Raw genomic sequence first — 18,386 nt, 5'->3', positions numbered from 1 at the left:
TTAGGTGGCACGGCCGAACCTTTCTCTATGAGTCAGTATGGATGACTCTTTAAACACTTTGTGTAGCTCAAACATGCATCTTGACTTGTGTCTGGTGGTAAAATGTTTCGTAAAGTACTTCTCATTAACAAACTTGGTAGTTGGTACACAAAATCATTATTAGCTCCAGAAGCTTGGTTCCTTTCCCCCATCCTTCCGATTCTCGGTTTAGGGGTCAGACATGATTGGTGATTGACTTGAGTAAACCAGAATGAGCGGAATGAACAGAATACCCGGGATGAGTGGAATGAACAGAGTACCGGTTTAGGTCCTGATTTTTGAAATTTTCCAGAATTCCATCTGGAAAATTATGTTCACATTTCTGTTACAGATTCATTTTAAAACAGAATTTTCTGGAAATTGCTTCGGTTTTTTTATTTGAAAAATGACATATTTTATTAATATTCAGATGGCATTCGGGACCAGGAGTCCCAACCTGCATTAAAAATATTAAGATGGATTGACCCGAGCATACCCGAGACCAATTGAAAAGTACCCAAAATAAGTTGCAGAAGAACACAACCTTTCTTTTCCTCTATTCTATAGGATCTCTTTGTACATCTTTTCATAGTATTCTTTCAGACCTTTCGTCTGTACCTTTTTGAATTGCGCATGATTTTGGGTCCTCTAGACAAGTACCTCTTGAAACTATAGGTAAACTGAAATTCCTGAAAACTACCAAAACTTCAAGCTTCTAAACCAAACAAAGTTGCAAACTTAAACTCTAAAACTCCAGGTCTAATGTAGACCTCCAATAAAATATAGCAAAGCTAGAGTATCCAGATAAGGGAACCTAAGCAAAAGAAAGAATCTCTCAAGCTGTGGCTACTGAAGATCGAAAATTTCTGGATAACGACAGGCAAATCACAAAGCTATTAAACAGTAGGTATTTTGAATGATTATGGAGGGACCTTACCTCTACGGATCTACGACCCAAATTCTGAAACTTCAACAAAAGCCATCAGATTAAATCAAAACTTCATTACCTCCATCAGGCACTATACTGATGGAGAAATCAGTATCCATCTTCTAACCTAGTTGCTTAAACACCTTCTCCAATCTTCTTTTCAATTTCTTTTTCTCTTTTCTTCTTCTCTTCCTTATCTCTTGCCTCCATTACAAGAAACATGCCTTTGGTTTCCCCCAAGTCTTCATATTCAATCCCAAATACATCCCCCATCGATAACAAATCTTCGAATTCTTCCGAGAACGATCCCCGACTCCTTGTATCGTCTGAGCTATCATCAACCTGTTTTGCCTTACCTTTAGCATCCCCGCTAGTCTTCTTGCCCCCCCCCCCAACATGCGGATCTTCAATCCTTCATGAACCAACCAAGATAACAGATACACCTCAGGATTCAGGTTGGATCGATTATCCTCCGGGTCTTTGATAACAGACTTTCTTTCCTCCTCCCAGAGGCGTCGCCGGGTGCGTCTTTCCTTTTCTAGGACTTTGCTGAACATGGGGAGGTCAAGGAGAGGCAAGTACAATTCCTTATCACTTGTCGATTCAGAGTTAAGGTTGAGACTAGTGTTGCTGGTAGAGTTTTTCTTTAGCTGGGCCCAACACTTTTTAAACGGGCTAAGAGAAGTCTCACAAGGGGTAGGCGACTCCTTTCTAGCAAGCTTTTCGTTACAACGAAGATCTTTCAGGAGCTCAATATCTCCACCTTCATATGCAAAGTCTTAGGCGGTCGGAGAATTTCCACCTTGAGCCGATCCCTTTCCTGACATAGCTGGCGAACTAAAAGTGTCGAACTTTTGAAGGAGCTTCTGAGTGTCAGCAACCAGTCTCCTCCTATGATCTTCTTTCCTAAAGATACCTTTGGGTTTTCTTGTAAACATTGAAAGACCACCTCGAGTAGCTAGTATCTGTATTTTCGGGTTAGTAGTTCTACGGGGTACGATGCCTTTTCCTGTATGTGGGCGCTTTTCCTTAAGTTTTTAATTTTCACAATTACATCTAGTTTTTATCTTTAGCGCCTTTTTCTCTTTTGCTGAAGTCAGAGTACAACTGTCAGCAACATCTTTTCGAAAAGCTTTTGTAACTACCCGGCTTCCATTGCCTGGGGTCGCTACCAAAAACCACAATTTTTTTTAAACACCAATCCAATATAAACGGAAGCGGTGAGAATTTAATCCAAATAAAGCATTACTTTAATTGTTTACCTCAATCAATAAAACAACCTTGTTCCTTAACCATGAAATTAAAATAATCCAACCACGAATTAAAAACCAACTATAATAAAATCTTAAAACCAACTGAAATAAAAAGAATTAAAGTCCACTAGACACGACTCTCGGTAATGACACCATGTCACTCCGAAGTTCTGACATGAGCTCTTCCCCATTCCCGCATCGGTTTATCAAATATTTTCGTTGGCGAAAGCTCCTTCCTCTTCACCTACATTTCCTGTAGGATAGGTGGGTTAGAGCAAAGTAAAGGTAACTCTCAGAATAATGAAAATGAGTAACATGAATTTACTACAATACTCCCTACAATAATGGTACAATAAAGAAAACATGAAACTTAAGCAATCTTCGTAGTATTCAATAATACAATGATTAGTAATGAAGATCAAAATGCAAATGCACGGCTCATAATTAGAATGTTCTCCTTTTTCCCCAATGGTCATGCAGCAATCCTCATCGGTTTTCTTCTCATATACAGCGGTGACTTTCTAGCCTGGCCGGTGATCATTGACCCTCAAGGACCCTTCGTTCCCTAATGGAACGTGATCCACTTAAGGATTTTGATCGATTCACCACAAGGGTTCCTCCCAAATGCATTGCCTACCAGCTGTCGTACGCTCTCGGGCTGGTCGGCTTTTGGCTTTTCGCCCAAGATTGGAGGTTCTCCTTAGTCCTCCCTCCCATTATTCCCAAATCCTATGTATGTATGCATGCAAATTGCTCTTTAACAAGACTTTTCTTTTACTGCTACTCTGAATATTCTATCCTTGCATTTATTTCAAGAATTTACCATCCAAATTTCATACATCATTCTATTTGAACTTATATAGCAAACTAACAATAAATATTTCAAACTCTGCATGATCAATTAAACATTCCATCATTATAAGAACTAGAGTAACAAAATCACATTATCTGCATAATCATTATTATGTGAGTAAACTGATACTTGCCTTGATTTTCTAAGTTCGAGAAGTAGGGATCTCTAAGGAAGAAGCCGAAATATTCAACCTGACAATAACATACATGAAGAGTCAAATAGCCTTTCCTAAAGTTCAGTGTTCAGTCTTCTTTTAGTTTGTTTGCCTTCGTCCATTTCCATGCGTTTTAATTTCTTTCTTTACCAAATCTTTCTATAAATTCCTATCTACCATTTTTATTACTAAACCTTTACTTTTAATTTAAAATTTGATTTATTGTTTTATTGTTTTATTGTTTTATTTTGCAAAGTTTTTACTGCTGATCTTCCGTTACTTTTCTTAAATTTCAGCAAAGACTGTGCGGTTATCGAAATTCTTGTTTCTTCTTTTCCTAAGTTGTCAAGGATTAGAAAAATGTCTCATATTATTCTAAAATATGTTCTGCTGTCCCAAATTAAGTATACCTAAATATTTCAACAAAAACAATTGATTTTGGTGCGGTTATCAAATCGGGTTTGACAAAATTCTACCGATTTTCCTCTGTTTTCAGCATAGTTAATTATCTCTTATATGTTTACAAATACTTTAACAACTGATTTCGGATTTCTCCATATGGTTCCATATAAAACAACATATTCTTGTGTCATTATCAAAAACACGAAAGTCACTGAATCTGATTTTAAAATCAGAATTCCAGCACTTATTTAATATATTATTCATTCCTAAAAAGGCTTTAATTCTATTTCTTATTGTTTTCAAATAAAAGGAAGATACTTGGTGCCGTTATCAAAAACATGATAATCATTAAATCAGTTCTTAAATCTGATTTCCAGCAAGTATATTTATTTTCAAGTTGATTTCCATTAGATTTCTATCCTAATTCATTTAAATTTCAGATAGGACGAACCTATCGGGTGTGGTTATCAATTTCGTTTTTTGGTTCATATGGGCACGGAATTGAGTCCAGATCTGAGATTTCTTATTCATATTATCTAAATCATGATTTTAGATCGATCCATAACCTATTCGAAACAAAAATTCACCATTTTTGAACGAAAATATGTTTATTCGAAAGAAAACTAAAGATTGATTTATTTCAGTACTTAAGAGATGAAAATCGCGATGAATCACCATTCTCTAGTTCTTTTCCTCTTCTCTTCCTTTTCCTCTTTTTCTTTTTCTTCCTTCCCTCTTACTTTTCGTTTTCCCTCCTGGAGCACTCTCTCTTTCTTTCTTACTCTTTTTTTTTTCGGACGCACCTCTCTCTCAAGCGTGTGAAAAAGTTGGGGGAGAGAGGGACGTCCCACTATGTATGTATATATATATTTTTTGTGGTGTGTTGTGTTTCCAATTATTTTGAGGCAACTTTCCCCAAATCACTTTCCTATCTAATATATATGTTTTTCTCTTACTTTATTCCTAATCGTATATCAAGCAAGAAAAGAAAGTTTACAAAGTTCAACTTGTAAGAAGGAAAGTGGCCATATTACAATTAATAGAAGTTTTTTGGGAGGAAAATGTGCACACTTCTCATCGTAGGAATGTGCACGCCCAATAATTTTATGAAGATTTGTAAATCTCCTAATTTTTAGCATCTTCCTATAACTTTTCCTATTTACTTTCCTTTTTTTTTGCATAGTTAAATATCTTCTAATCCTATTTTTATGCATACCTTTATATATATATAATATAATATACATAAATGTATGGGATTTGTGGGCCCACATGGGACACCCAAAAAGGGGGAGAGACAATTTTGCCGTACCCATTCCAAAGTTGGAATGGACGGCTATAATTTTGGGAAAGATGGAAATACGACCAAATTTTGAGAAAACATGAGAATGTGCCTACATTTTAGGGATTTCAAATCACAATACTATTTTTGCAGAGAATTTAGTGGAGCACGCCTATTATTTTGGAGGTTGGGATATGGCTATCAATTGGAGGCCTAAAAGTGAATTCCAATTTGACTTTACAAGTCCAAAATACCCCTAAACTAATACTTAATGTAATGCATTTATGTGGGTAATTTAGTCACACACTTTTCTAAAAAATATCATAATAATATAAATCCCGTAATTAACCCATACCCATGCCATAAATGGACCATAACTTCCTCAAATCACGTCTGAATCGCGAAATCTTGGTACCATTGGATAGATAATTGAAAAACCCATCCAATTAGACCAAAATTAAGTCAAACAGACAAGATTTGATGCCCCAAAATTTATTTATAATTAAAGTGACGAAAATAAATCATTTTCTAATTAATATTTTCCTCCTTTTTCTAATTAAGCTACAAATTCACAATTTCCATGGAAATTCTTTTACTTGGGTTTCACGGTAAATTTAATATTATATACAATTTAAAGATTTAAAAAAAAGAAAATTTAAGAGTCATCGATTTTCTAAATCTCTTGATCATGGAAAGATCAAGGGAGATCGACGCTCGAATGACATGATTTGTCATCTATATAAGTCAGATCGACAATCCGAGGGATCCTAGGCTTGATCCAACGGTCCAAGAAACTCAATTCTTAGACCGAACATGTGGCCCAGCGATCAAGAGGGATCTACTAATAAAAGTAATAAACAGATGAACATTTAAAAAGGGACCCTAGGAGGGCCAGTCTTTACCATAGTTGTAAATTTCATTTCGGTGGCCATTTCGTTTTGGCCACCGAAACGAAATTTCGGTAGGATTTCAGTCATTTCGGTGCATTTCAGTCGAAACTTTTCGGTCACACAAAAAAATATTAAAAAATATGAGAAAAATCCCAAAAAATAAAAAATCAATAGAAAAGGATAAAAAACTAATAAATAGTCCAAAATATGTGTCCCAAAAGGCATATTCATTACTTAAACACTTAAAGTCTTGCACAAGTTCAACTGATAGTCTGATTCATGGAAGAACATAAAAAAAAGAGATACATGAATGTGAAACATAGACAATAGCTAGTAGTAACAACTCTCAGTCATCATAACCCGGATGATCATACTCAATGTCGTCTTCGTCCTCGCCGCCGCTATCACCAGTTGGACCACTAGTAGGGACATCTTCTTCAAGAGGCATGACAAAGTCATCGTCGTCATCCCCGACCCTGGCCCCAACAACAGCAGTAGGTGCTTCAAGATTTTCCCACCCAATGTATTCCGACGTGAAAATGACATCTTCTTCTTCCACAACCCAATCCATCATGACATCCCGATGGTTAATGCTCAATGGGTCACTAGTGGTAGATGATTTCCTCAACAAGTCCCTGAAAAGGAAAACATTAAGTTTAATGTCAAAGGTTAAACTTAAAAGCTTAAAGTGATGAGGTGAGAGTTGAAAACATTATATTACGTTGTATACCTTTGCCGAAACTTAAGGTTGTAATGGACAAACACCAGGTCGTCCAATCTCTGGTGCTCCAACCTATTTCTCTTTGCGGAGTGAATGTGTTCGAAGGTGCTTCAGTTCCTTTCACACCAAGTCGCACTGCAGGTCTGATTGAGGATTCTGATCGCAAAGCTCTGCAATTCTTCCACGTCACTTTCATGCAACTGTAAAGTAACAAATAGTAAAGCATTATTTGCTGAGAAACTGAAAGTTAAAATGAATTATACTTAATTAAACAAACAACTCAAATATACCTGGTCCCAACTTCGTTCGGTTGCGGATTGCAAGCTTCATTCCAAACATACCCTTAGCCTCTTGATAATCCTCAATTTGATTGATGATGAACTCTTGTATACCTTCATCAGGTACCAGTCGAGTGATGCATGCCAGCAAGCCTCTGGTTACTTCTCCTTGATGTTTTCTTTGGCCCTATCCATGGCCTCATATAGGTAACCCATCGCCGGTTTGTCTTGCCGATCTACCAAACGTAGCACTCTCACTAAAGGCTCGTTGATGTTTAGAATGTACTTGCATTGGTCCCAAAAAGATTTGTCCAACAATGTACTAACTACCCCTTCACTCAGTGGGTGTTGGACAAACCTACTAGTACTATACTCATCAGACAAGAACATCTACTGAAATGCTTTCCGATTCAACACCAGACTTTGTATGCTAATGAAATTTGTAGCAAATCTGGTCGAAACAGGACAGCACAGCTCCTTCCCACCTGTGAACTTCTTCCTCATCAAATTCAAGAAGCCTCTGTGGTTCTAGATGAACTTTGTAATCGTCCGAGCCCTCTCAATTGTGGTTGCTTTGTGAGGAAATACACTCGGTTTGCACAGATGCTCCAAGATGAGATCTAAGCAATGGGCTGCCCACGGAATCCAGAAGAATGTACCATAAGCGGCTTCTAGTCTTTTCCCAGCAGATTTATAACTTGGCACTCTGTCAGTTACAAACTGTACCACATATTCCGGATTCACCTCTGCGAGAATCTTTTTAAAGATATTGAATAATTCATCCGCATTCTTCACTATGCCAGATGCATCAACAGATTTGAGGAATATGACTCCCTTAGGGCAGTACACCAAAAAGTTGATTAGGGAACGTTGTTTGGTGTCTGTCCATCCATTGGCCATAATGCTACAGCCAGTGTATCTCCATGACATCTTAATCTCCTCCAAGTAGTTGTTTACCTCATCCACTGTATTCTTCAAAATGGAACCCCTTAAAGCATGATAAGTAGGTGCATTATAACCTAAACCCACGGCATTCACAACATCAAATATAGGTAGATTGCCAGAAAGGTGAATTGATAACGTTGAAAGGGAGATTGGCATCGTAGCAAAGCATGCCAACTGCCATGTCTGCTCTATCCACTGTTTCTTTGGTAGCCAAAGTACTTTTAATGCTTGGTTGGGCTCCCGGGGTTGTTTGTGGTGCAAAGAAATTCCTGATCCCTCCTGTGATTCCCTTCTTCCTTTTTGTACCACTCAGTTCTACAAGAACTTCCTTACCCTTTCGCTGAGGCAATGGTGTAATGTATTTGTCTTCTTCATCATCATTCTCTTCTTCTTCGTCTGGTACGCCATAAAAACCTCCAACCTCTACTCTTGATACACTCATCCTAGCCCTCTCTTTTCTCTTTGCATCTAAAAGTTACTTCATTCGGTATTTTGCATCTTCAGTCACTTTTTGCATGATGCCACCTCACCAAGAACAACCGCTAAATGTTCTTTCCAGCGGGTTATACCTCCTCCCGATATGACTTTGCCACATAATATGCAAGTTACTTTATTTTTTGACCCTGAACCATTGTACCGTAAGCCCATGCCGGGTCATCTGATCTAGCGGGTGCCGAACCAATAGAGGATACTCCTGCAGAAGGTCCCGATCCCGACCCACTCATTCTGAAATGAAGTAGAAGAAGGTGGGAAATGAATTACAAGAAAGGAAATGGAAACAAATTACAAAAGAAATGAAGTAGAAGGGGACAAATGAAGGAAGAAATAAAATTAAAATGAAAGAAAGGAAATGGAAAGAAATCAAGAGAATCTTGAGGTTGAACTTGAGTTGAAGAGAATAAGATAATATTAGCCTTCACTCACTTGAAATTTGTAGTGTAACTTGTAAGCCTTCACTTGAAATTTGTAGTGTAACTTGTAATTTGTAAGCCTTTGGAAATAGTTCTTGATTCTTGTAGTTGTAAGTTGAAGGTAGGCCTTCCCTTTGCTCCAAAATGGACTTGGATTGAGTTGAAGAAGAGTGTAGAATTGTAGGAAATTTAGTAGAATAGATAGTGTAAGTGAAAGTAGGGAAGGGAAGGAGAATCACTTATGTGAAGGTGAAGGAGAAGAAGGTAGGAAAAAGGCTATTTATAGAGTTTTTAATTTATTGTGCAAGTGAAAATGACTATAATACCCTTCCCAACAGCTATAAACGGTCACATTTTGTGGCTAAAATGGTCAAAAACCCAGAAGAGCCGTTGCAGGGGCATTGAGGTAATTTCTGTGAATTTCAGTCAAACTAGCCGTTATAGGCTTTTCCGAACGAAATTCAAAATTTCGTCCATTTCGGATGCGAAATGACCGAAATTTCCACCGAAACAAAATTTTGGGGATTTCATTCCGTTTCAGAACGAAACCGAAACGTTTCGTCCATTTCGGACGAAACGAAATGAAATTTATAACATTGGTCTTTACAACTTTTCCTTTCTCGCCACGAGTTGCTGCATTTAATGTTTTCCGTGTCGATCAATTTCCATTCTGACCCCACTTTCCAAGCCTTGCAGCTATCCTACTCTCTGACATTCTAGGCGAGTTGGTGGCGGAATGCTTGGGTGATTCAAAATTCGAATCGGGGCCCACCAACAGCTTCCTGGATGGGTCGCAGGTGTCGGGATTAGCGCCTGTTGCCTTTTCCGGTGAGACAACCATCGTCGGTAGCCGGACGCCGGAGATCTGTTCGGTGCCCTCATAAACATTCAAATTATCCTTACTGCTTGATTACCCAATAACCGACAACGCCAAACTATTAATGCTATCCTCAGAAAGCATCTTAACGCCAACAGAATAAATGCTGGAATCCACTCTTAGATTAATGGATGAGGGGATAGATTTCCAAAGGGGAGTTATGACTAAGGCTGAGGCGAAAGACATGGAGTGGTCATGATTACCAGAAAGCTGGGTCTAGATCACCTGGCCCAGATGCTGCCCAAGAGACTCCACAGCTGACGTTGACCGGGCATGAAGAGGAATATCGTAAAATCTAATTCTGATGGTTCTAGCACCCGTATTATAGGCCGGAAACAACGGCTGAAGGGAAGAGAGAAGCCCTCCCAGAGCAACACCTCCACGCCTAAGGATGGCAGTCGTCTGTGATTCTGACTCAAATCAAAAAAACGATATCCACTGAATTAATAGAGAAAGGCTTTTGCAATTCCAGCAGGCCCCAACATCTTTTATCCCACTCCCATACATCTTCCAACAGCCAAGCTCCAGCTTTCAAATCCAATGAGGCATGTCTTTGGATATTTCTTTCTTTCCTCTACCAAAGTAACAAGGTTGTTTTATTGATCGAGGTAAACAATTAAAGTAATGCTTTATTTGGATTAAATTCTTATTGCTTCCATTTATATTGGAGTGGTGTTTTAAAAAAAAAATCTGTGGGTTTTGGTATTAACCTCCGGCAATGGAAGCCGGGTCGTTACAATAGCTAATCCGATAAACACTCTCAAGATGACCGATCCTATAAACACACTCAGGATTTTTGACGGTGTAGCCAATTCGTATGCTTATCAGTTCATCAGGGTGATAGCTTTGTCCATAGCTTGCGAAAAAAGTGTTCCTTTATTTCATTTGGTTCCGGAATATGATCTATGGGAAGTTTGGAAGAAAATTTGCATAATTGTGGAGCATAGGGTCTTAGTTATGCAAGTTGGGCAGCCCCCTTCTCTTGGGCTGTGGAAATTGAATTTTGATGGGTCCAATATAGTGAATCCTAGACCGGGCGGAATAGGAGGTGTTCTTAAGGGTGACGTCATTTGGGCTTTGTCAGGTCCAATTGGATTGGTAGATGCTAGTGAAGCTGAGGTTAGAGCCGTCCACCAAGGTATCCTTCTGTTGGATAAGGAGATCCTTGATAGTGTGATTGTGGAGGGGCATTCCCTAACTACCATTCGTTGGCTCACAGGCTCTTCGGTCCCGCCTTGGAGGTTTGCTTAGTTTTTCGATTAGATCATTGATAAGACTGAGGGCTCCTCAATCATCTTCAATCATGTTAAGAGATCGGCTAACAATTTGGCAGATAGTTTGGCTAGGGAAGGGCTAGATGAACGCAGCCTTACCTCTGCTTTGCAGAGAGGCTGTTTCTGTGACTCGAACCCGTGACCACCAGGTCACAATGGAGCAACCTTACCGTTGCGCCAAGGCTCGCCCTCTCAATAAATTTCTGCTACTATTCAAAAAAAAAAGAAGAAGAAGATGACCGATCCTTGGAGACAACATGAATTGACTATATTGACTTCTTCAGATGTGTTTGTGCGAGACACCCTCAAGTAATTTAGTTTCCCAACAAGTCAATGTTATATGCCTTCATCTGTAAGAGGTGCGCCTCCTTTCGCACTAAGATGATGATTTTCTTTCATAGGAGACACAACTAGTCTAGCCCCTGAAATGTCAATCTCATCTTGAAAATCCGTACTGTATTTCCGTTGTGACGTAGTTCCTTCTTGGATGTAGCATTCTAGCAACTTCACTGTCCAAAAAGTACTTTAACGGCCCCAAAGATTTGATATCAAAGACCTTCAAGTATGAAATATCTTGGTGATCATTGCATGTACCAACAATATCATCAACATATATAATAAGGATGGTAATCAGCTCGCACTTTTTAACAAATTATGTATGATATGAGGAGTTTTTGGTCTACCGTATGTGGGGCTGAACTTTTCAAACTTAGCTCTTAGAGCTTGTTTAAGACCATAGAGAGCTTTGTGGACCTTACAACCAGGACCTATGATAAACCATAGAGAGCTCTTGGAGATTTGATGTCAGAAATTATCAGCCCAATGTTCCTTCTTCCGTATTCATACAGAGGAAACACTAAGGCTGATGATAGCTTAGCTCGCTTAGGGGTCCTCTGTAGTAATGTAGTTCTTTGGCACAAAATGCCAAGTTCTAATTTTTTTATTTTTTATTTTCCTTTTTGTTTTTTCATTTCTTTTGATTACTGGTGTATGGCCTTGTTGCCTTTTCTTTGTTTAGCCAAAAGCAATAAGAGTGCTCGCAACCATGGGTTATAGTTTCATCTTCAAGAAATGAGTTTTGACTATCTGAAATGTATTCTAGATCATCATGATCAGGTAAATTTCTATTTCTTAAGCTTGATTTTTCAGCAAAATGGGGTATGAGTGCAGTTAATAGGTCTGTCTCCTATTACTAAATGGACAGTCTTCAAAAATGGTTCCAATTAAATTGGTTGCAATGTTGGCTATGATGAAACCTCCAGGCAGCACATTAATGCTATTGCACGGTAGTGAGGGCAATGCTTACCACCCACAACACATTTTGGATGCAAACATAAAAGAACTTGGTTTGGACAAAGGATTTTTTTTTTTTGGTTACTTTATGTTCTTCATCAATGATGATCAAAGCTTTAATGAAGTATCCTAATGGATAGTTTTAGTGCTTGTCTTGTTTATTTTATTGCATTTATGTCATGGAGTAATTTAGTATTTTAGTTCCCTTCGGAGTTGTGACGCCATTTATGACTTGGGCAAACTAGCTTTCTTTTTAGTCTCTGATGGCTTAAACATTCAAAACAATGTGGTATTGTACAGTTTACATTAATACCCAATTTTTTCACTTTCTACCTATTAGTTCTCGACTTTGATCTCTTCTAGGTATTCAAGGTTCCAACCTTTTCCTCCTGTGGAGATGAGCTGGGATTAATCTCTTAAAATCTAGGCTCTAACTTCAAATTTTTCTTTTGCACAAATTTTATCCCTTTTTCTTATTTCTTTCCTCCAGTCTTGCTATACCTGTACTCATATCTTCTTATTTTTTGTAGGAATATATGGAGAATGGGACCCTGGTTAGAGCACATGTGCCTCTTCCGCTTGCGAGATTGCTCACACCAATGAGGCAACTCTGTAAATCATAATCCACAGGTCACACTGCAGATTACAAATCCTAAATATTGTTGCAGCTGTTGTAACACTACCACCATCTCCCCTTGTTTAGTGTTTCCTTTGAAAAAACCAAAACATTTTTGGTCCATAATGGCACCTCTGATATAATATCGTGTGTTGTGTATAGAATGAAGCTGTCATTATATTTTTGCATCTGCTCTTTTATGGACTTGGACCAAGTTCTTGGATAATCTTCCTATAGAGAGACTAAAAACACTTAATTTTCAGGAACAAAAAACAGGTCGTGATTTTTCTAAATTTTCATGCTTTTCCATTGTTTGATTACACATGAAAAAAAAAGCATGCTTTTCTGGGTAATCCTCTTATGTCTTACTCAGGGCCGGTTGGATGTTGTGATGCTAATGAAGCAGAGGTTTCGGCGTTACTGTTTGGTCTGCGTTGGTATGTGAATCACAATCTGGGTGCCCTAATTGTTGAAGGGGACTCATCTAATGCGATTGCTTGGGCATCTAACAAAATTTGTGGTTCGTGGCGTCTAGGCCACAAGATTGATGAAATCAGGGACCTGATTTCTATTTTCTTCCCCTCTTTGCACCATAGGCGTCGATCGGTTAATGGATGGGCTGATATTCTCGCAAAGGATGGGGTAGACCAGGAGGACACTCTTCTTACTGTTCACGGCCCCCCTGGAGTTTTAGCTGTATTGTATTATTTTTCCTTTATGATCGCCACTATATGTGGCCACTGTTTCTGTATGGGGAAACGGCTCGTCCTCTTCGTACTATTTGATATTAGCAATTTAAAGTTACCTTCCTCAAAACAAAAAAAAAAAGCATGCTTTTCCATTGTTTGAAAAAAACGCCTTGAACCACAGCAGTTCAAGTTTTATTTGCTAGGTAGTGTAAAGTGCACCCCAGACACCCTTATGGCCACAACACAAACATTCACCTATGAATACACTGGCAAAGTGGAGATGTGAGAATCCACTTAAATCCTCATAGAAGTTTTTTATTTTTCCGATGTGAGGCCAAAACCAAGAATGGAAAACCAAATTAATACTTTAAGGCCCAGTTCGTTTAAGATTATGACAGCCTATTGTCAGTCCAAAACCAATCATTGGCCTCATAATTATGTAGAGAATTAAATTGAGAAAACCCCATGGATAACATTTTCCAAGGTCTAGTACGGTTAAAAATTTCTTGGAGAGCAGAAAAAAATTATTTTGAAAAAAGAAATCACCCTAGTGAATGATTTAGCTAAGTGTTAGAAACCCCCATGGAGGACATTTTCCAAGGTCTAGTAGGGTTAAAACGTTTGATTGGCTAATCTACAAGACATAAGTGTTTATATAGTAGGGTAATTTGTGCCACATTATGAGGTATTTACCATGATCTTGATGCATACTTGTTTTGATAGGTAAGTTGGAATCAAACCTGCGACCTCGAGGTTGAGAATCAAATTCTCAACCATTAAGCTACAGCCCCAAGGCCGTTTAACTTGTTTAACGTATTTTCTTACCATTAGTTTATTGGGTACTTGACACAGCTTAATAAGGTCTTGAATGATCAAATGTACGAAACTTTAAATGGGCATCTGAAACTATGTCCTTGTAATTTTAATATACTTGTACATGTTGTTTGGACGCTATATCTTTTGACTCAGCTATAGATTGGGGCAAATTTCATGTCAATTTGGGGTACTCTACATGAGGCAGCAAACATAACTAGGGAAAATTACATATTTACATATGCTATGCACCCTTGTGGTTTGATCATTTTCCGCTTTAGACCCTTAGTTTGAAAGTTACCAACGACACCCCCTCAACTTTTTCCGGGGTTGTTTTTACCGTGACAGAGTGGACGTAGAGGGGGAAATGACTATAATGCCTTCATCTTCTTCAACTAAAAATTAGGGTTTTTACATGTGAAAACTGAAAATGAGGGTTTGATTCGTTTATTTATCAACACAAGCACTCGATTTAGGGGTGAATATATCACTTCCATATGATATTTTTTTCGTACTTGGGTTGGGTTTATCTGCAACTGCAAGGCTGGATCTCCCATTCTTTTAATAGCTGAGAGAGAGAGAGAGAGAGAGGTAGGTTAATGGCGGATCTGCAACGAGATCTAACCTTTTTGAAACCTAGAAACGATATATCATTGCTTTTGGAGGAGCTTGAGAGCGACTTCCATGGTGGATCTCTGCTCCCATTTTTAAGGTATCTCAGATTCTTCTTCTTCCTTCTTTTTTTTGCCCCTTTCCCTTCTCTTCATGAGTTTTAATTCCAGAGCTGATTTCCATGGTAGATCCATCTCTTCTGGCCATTCTAGAATCTCGAATCATCTGATTACTTCTTAGTCACAAAATGCCTTTTTTTTCTCTTCTAGATTTCGACTTTCACGGAGATCGGTTTTTCTCTAGGGTTTTGAGGAGATGGTGGGGTTCAGAATAGTTAAAAAGGGGACCTTTTATGTGTTCCAGTTTAATCGATAATTTTTAGAAACTGCGTTTTGTGAAATTCCGAATAATCCTTTTTCCGCGTTTAAAGAAAACTGTTTTTCTTCCCGTGAGTGATCTCTGTCCATCTCGCAAACTGCATTTTGTTAGGGTTTCCTCACTTATAATAGCGGAGTATTACCGTTAGGGATTTTTTAGGGTTTCCTCACTTATAATGGCAGATAATCCCTCTGAAAATGGCGTAAAATCAGTGACGAGAGTATTTCTGTCCTCCAAATATTAACCATGGTTAATTTTAGTCATTCCGTCAGGTTAAACTAACGGACCGTCAACGGAGGGGTCTAAAAATGCCAGAAAATTGAGGGGTGTTGTTGGTAACTTTCAAACTACGGGGTTTAAAGCAGAAAGTGGCCAAACCACAGGGGTGTATCTGTAATTTTCCCTAAAATTTATTCATCACCTTGGATTAACAGTTTTAATATTTGGACATAAAAAATCGAATTTGGTAATTTGGCAGTAGAAGTATCTACACTCTAATTAATCATTGATCCCCAAAACATTGGATTCGAAAATTGGAATGTCAAAAATTTTATATTAATTTCGAGACTAGAGATGAGCAATCAATCTATGAATTTTTTTCCCTTATCTGACGGTCAGTTTAAAAGTTATGATGAGTAGATGGAGATACATAAAAAAAAGGGAAAAATACTGTTACAACTTTTTGACACATTCAACAATAACCCTGTAGTTTCAAACTCATCAACTATACCCTCCGACTTTTCATCTTTTCATTGCGTATAAGGTAGACCCCCTCAGTTGACGGTCCGTCCACAAATCCAAGGGTTAGGATGATCCGATGGAGCTGATTTCTTGGGCACACCCTATCTATGCAGGGCCCATCGGATGAATGCTTTGGATCATCCAAACAATGTGGGCTCACTATGTTTTTGGTCGGCAGACTAGAGAAGGTTCTCTAGCCGACCGACTAGAGACAAGATCTTAATTAGCATTGATAGTGTTTCGAAAGAGAAGGTCTACCTTATACACATCGAAAATTCAGGGGGTGTAGTTGATGAGTTTGAGACTACAGGGTTATCGTTGAATGTGTCAGAAAGTTGAAGGGGTGTATCTGTATTTTTCCCTAATAAAAAACAGATTTAGTAATCTGTCGGACGAAAGTGTTTTAATAGGAGGGAATTTTATGCCACTTTATATGATATTTTGTTATGCACTTGTAAGGTATGATATACCACTTAATAAGGTATTGGATGGTAACACCTCGTATGGAACTTTCAAGGGTTGTCCCGTGTTGGCGTTTTTAGTGTGGCCCACATTGATGGGTCCCACATAAGAGAAAAATGTTGGCTTTCCCTTATTCATTTTGTATTTTATCCACAAAGGGAGTCTTAGGGGTAAATCCTAAGTATTTTAAAACTCTAAAACACGCGAGTGTTACAAGTGTGGAAGGACACAAACTTTTGTGTATCGAAATCTCTCTCTCTCTCTCTCTCTCTCTCTCTCTCTCTCTCTATATATATATATATATATATATATATATATATATATATATATATATATATATATATCTGTGTGTGTGTGTGTGAAAATGAGCTAGGCAACCTAAGAGGGGGTGAATTAGGTTTATAAAAATTGTAGTTTAGAAAACCCTTGTTTTAAAATTCTTTTCTTCTTTATTTATAAAGCTATTATCTAAGTATTTATAATGTAGAAATGTTAGAATGTTACCAATGTTATTTATAATAAGGTAATGAGAAAGAGAGTAGAAGGCACACCACAAGTACACGGAGATTTATAGTGGTTCGGTCCACAAAAGAGACCTACTCCACTCTTCTTGAGGTCGTACTCAATGTTGCCCACTATCCGAAGACCACACAACGCCTGGTTTCAATGATCCTTACAAATACGAGTCTTTAAACTCACCAAGGGTAACAACCCTTCTCTTACAATGGTAGATGAAGGAATAAAAGCTCTCAAGCCTCTTGAATAGGCATATACAAATATAGAAGCTCAATAAACACTCTTGCTTGTTACTCAATAACAACAACCCTAAAACGATCTCTCTTTTTAGAGGAGGTGAGAGTTATATTTTTTTGCAAGATGGTAGCTAGGGTTTTTATTGCAAAAGTTCTTGAAATTAAGGTCTAGGGAACCAAGAGGGGGGTGAATTGGTTTTCACAAAAATTTATCCAATTTTAAATTCAAATATTAATCCTAATTCAAATTTTCTTTACTTGCTTAATTTTTGATTAGTTTCAATAATATCAAAAATGAAAAACAAGAAGTTCAACCAAAACACAAAAAAGAAAGAGAAACAAACACACCAATGTATAGTGGTTCGGGCAAAACCCTACTCCACTCTTCTTGAGATCGTCCTCATGGATTTTCACTATTTGAGACCTCCACGATGCCCGGGTCTGAGGCGATTACAATCCCAAGGGTATTAAATGAGGATCCCCTTGCAACCTTTACACCGACTCTCTTTCTTCGCCGAGTTCTAAGCGCTTCTCCCTAGGGTATTAATAATAGGATGCCCTAGCCACCTTTACAATGAATGAAAGATGAAGATTGCTTTGCCTCTCTTGAAGGCTTGATGCACAATGATTGCTCCTTGAATATTCTCCACAAAAGATTACCAATAAAACCCCTAAATCCAAACTCTAAAGATTTGCAAGTGCAAGGCAAGTTTGGTGGAGAAGATAAATTATTTTAGCCAAAAGGGTTTGCAAGTGTTTTTTATGCTTAGAATGGTTGGTGAATCATTCAAGAGAGTTAAATGAACCTCTTGAATGTGTATTTATAAGCTCACATCAATATATGAACGTTTGGGGGTGGAGGTAACAAAAATAACCCAAAAATCAACTAGCCATTTGAAACACAACGGCTATATTTTTTGTTGTCGCGACGTTCTCGGAGTTCCAAGAACTGTTCTCGGAGCTCCGAAAAAATTTTCAGAGTTCCGAGAAAACGACAAGGGAATGAATTTAATCCCTGGACCAAATCTCGGAGTTCCGAGAAGCCTACAACAGCAGATTGTTTCTTTTTTTGTGCTGTTTAGTTTTGGGCTTTTGGAACTCAATTTTACAAAGATAAATGAAATGTCATGAGGGTCCAAGTATGTTGGTACACCTCACGAACATTCACTTAACCATTTAAGTTTAATACGGGGAGTGTTAGTCTTTTTGAAAACATATTTTAAAAAGCTTGCATTGACTTAGAAATC

At 38.1% G+C, this 18,386-nt stretch overlaps 1 protein-coding gene across 6 annotated transcripts in view; it reads left to right on the top strand.

Annotated features, from left to right (window-relative positions):
* LOC143887719 (GTP-binding protein, HflX) overlaps positions 1-12,985 on the top strand; it is a 53,182-nt gene extending 40,197 nt beyond the window's left edge. For 2 of the 6 annotated variants that reach the window (XM_077391880.1, XM_077391878.1), the window contains exons 13-14: positions 12,607-12,706; positions 12,855-12,985. In XM_077391880.1, coding sequence (XP_077247995.1) covers positions 12,607-12,699 — 93 coding nt within the window. In that variant the 3' untranslated portion in view covers positions 12,700-12,706; positions 12,855-12,985. Of the gene's footprint in view, positions 1-2,710; positions 2,933-12,606 lie in introns of all 6 variants that reach the window. The other 4 variants (XM_077391879.1, XM_077391877.1, XR_013254352.1 and 1 more) reach the window with 3 other exon arrangements.
* The last annotated feature ends 5,401 nt before the right edge of the window (positions 12,986-18,386 follow it).

The sequence above is a fragment of the Tasmannia lanceolata genome, unplaced genomic scaffold, assembly GCF_043159265.1.
Source record: "Tasmannia lanceolata isolate RefF3 unplaced genomic scaffold, GAP_Taslan_0.1 ptg000012l, whole genome shotgun sequence".
Taxonomy (NCBI): domain Eukaryota; kingdom Viridiplantae; phylum Streptophyta; class Magnoliopsida; order Canellales; family Winteraceae; genus Tasmannia; species Tasmannia lanceolata.
This window is presented reverse-complemented; position numbering and strand designations above follow the sequence as displayed.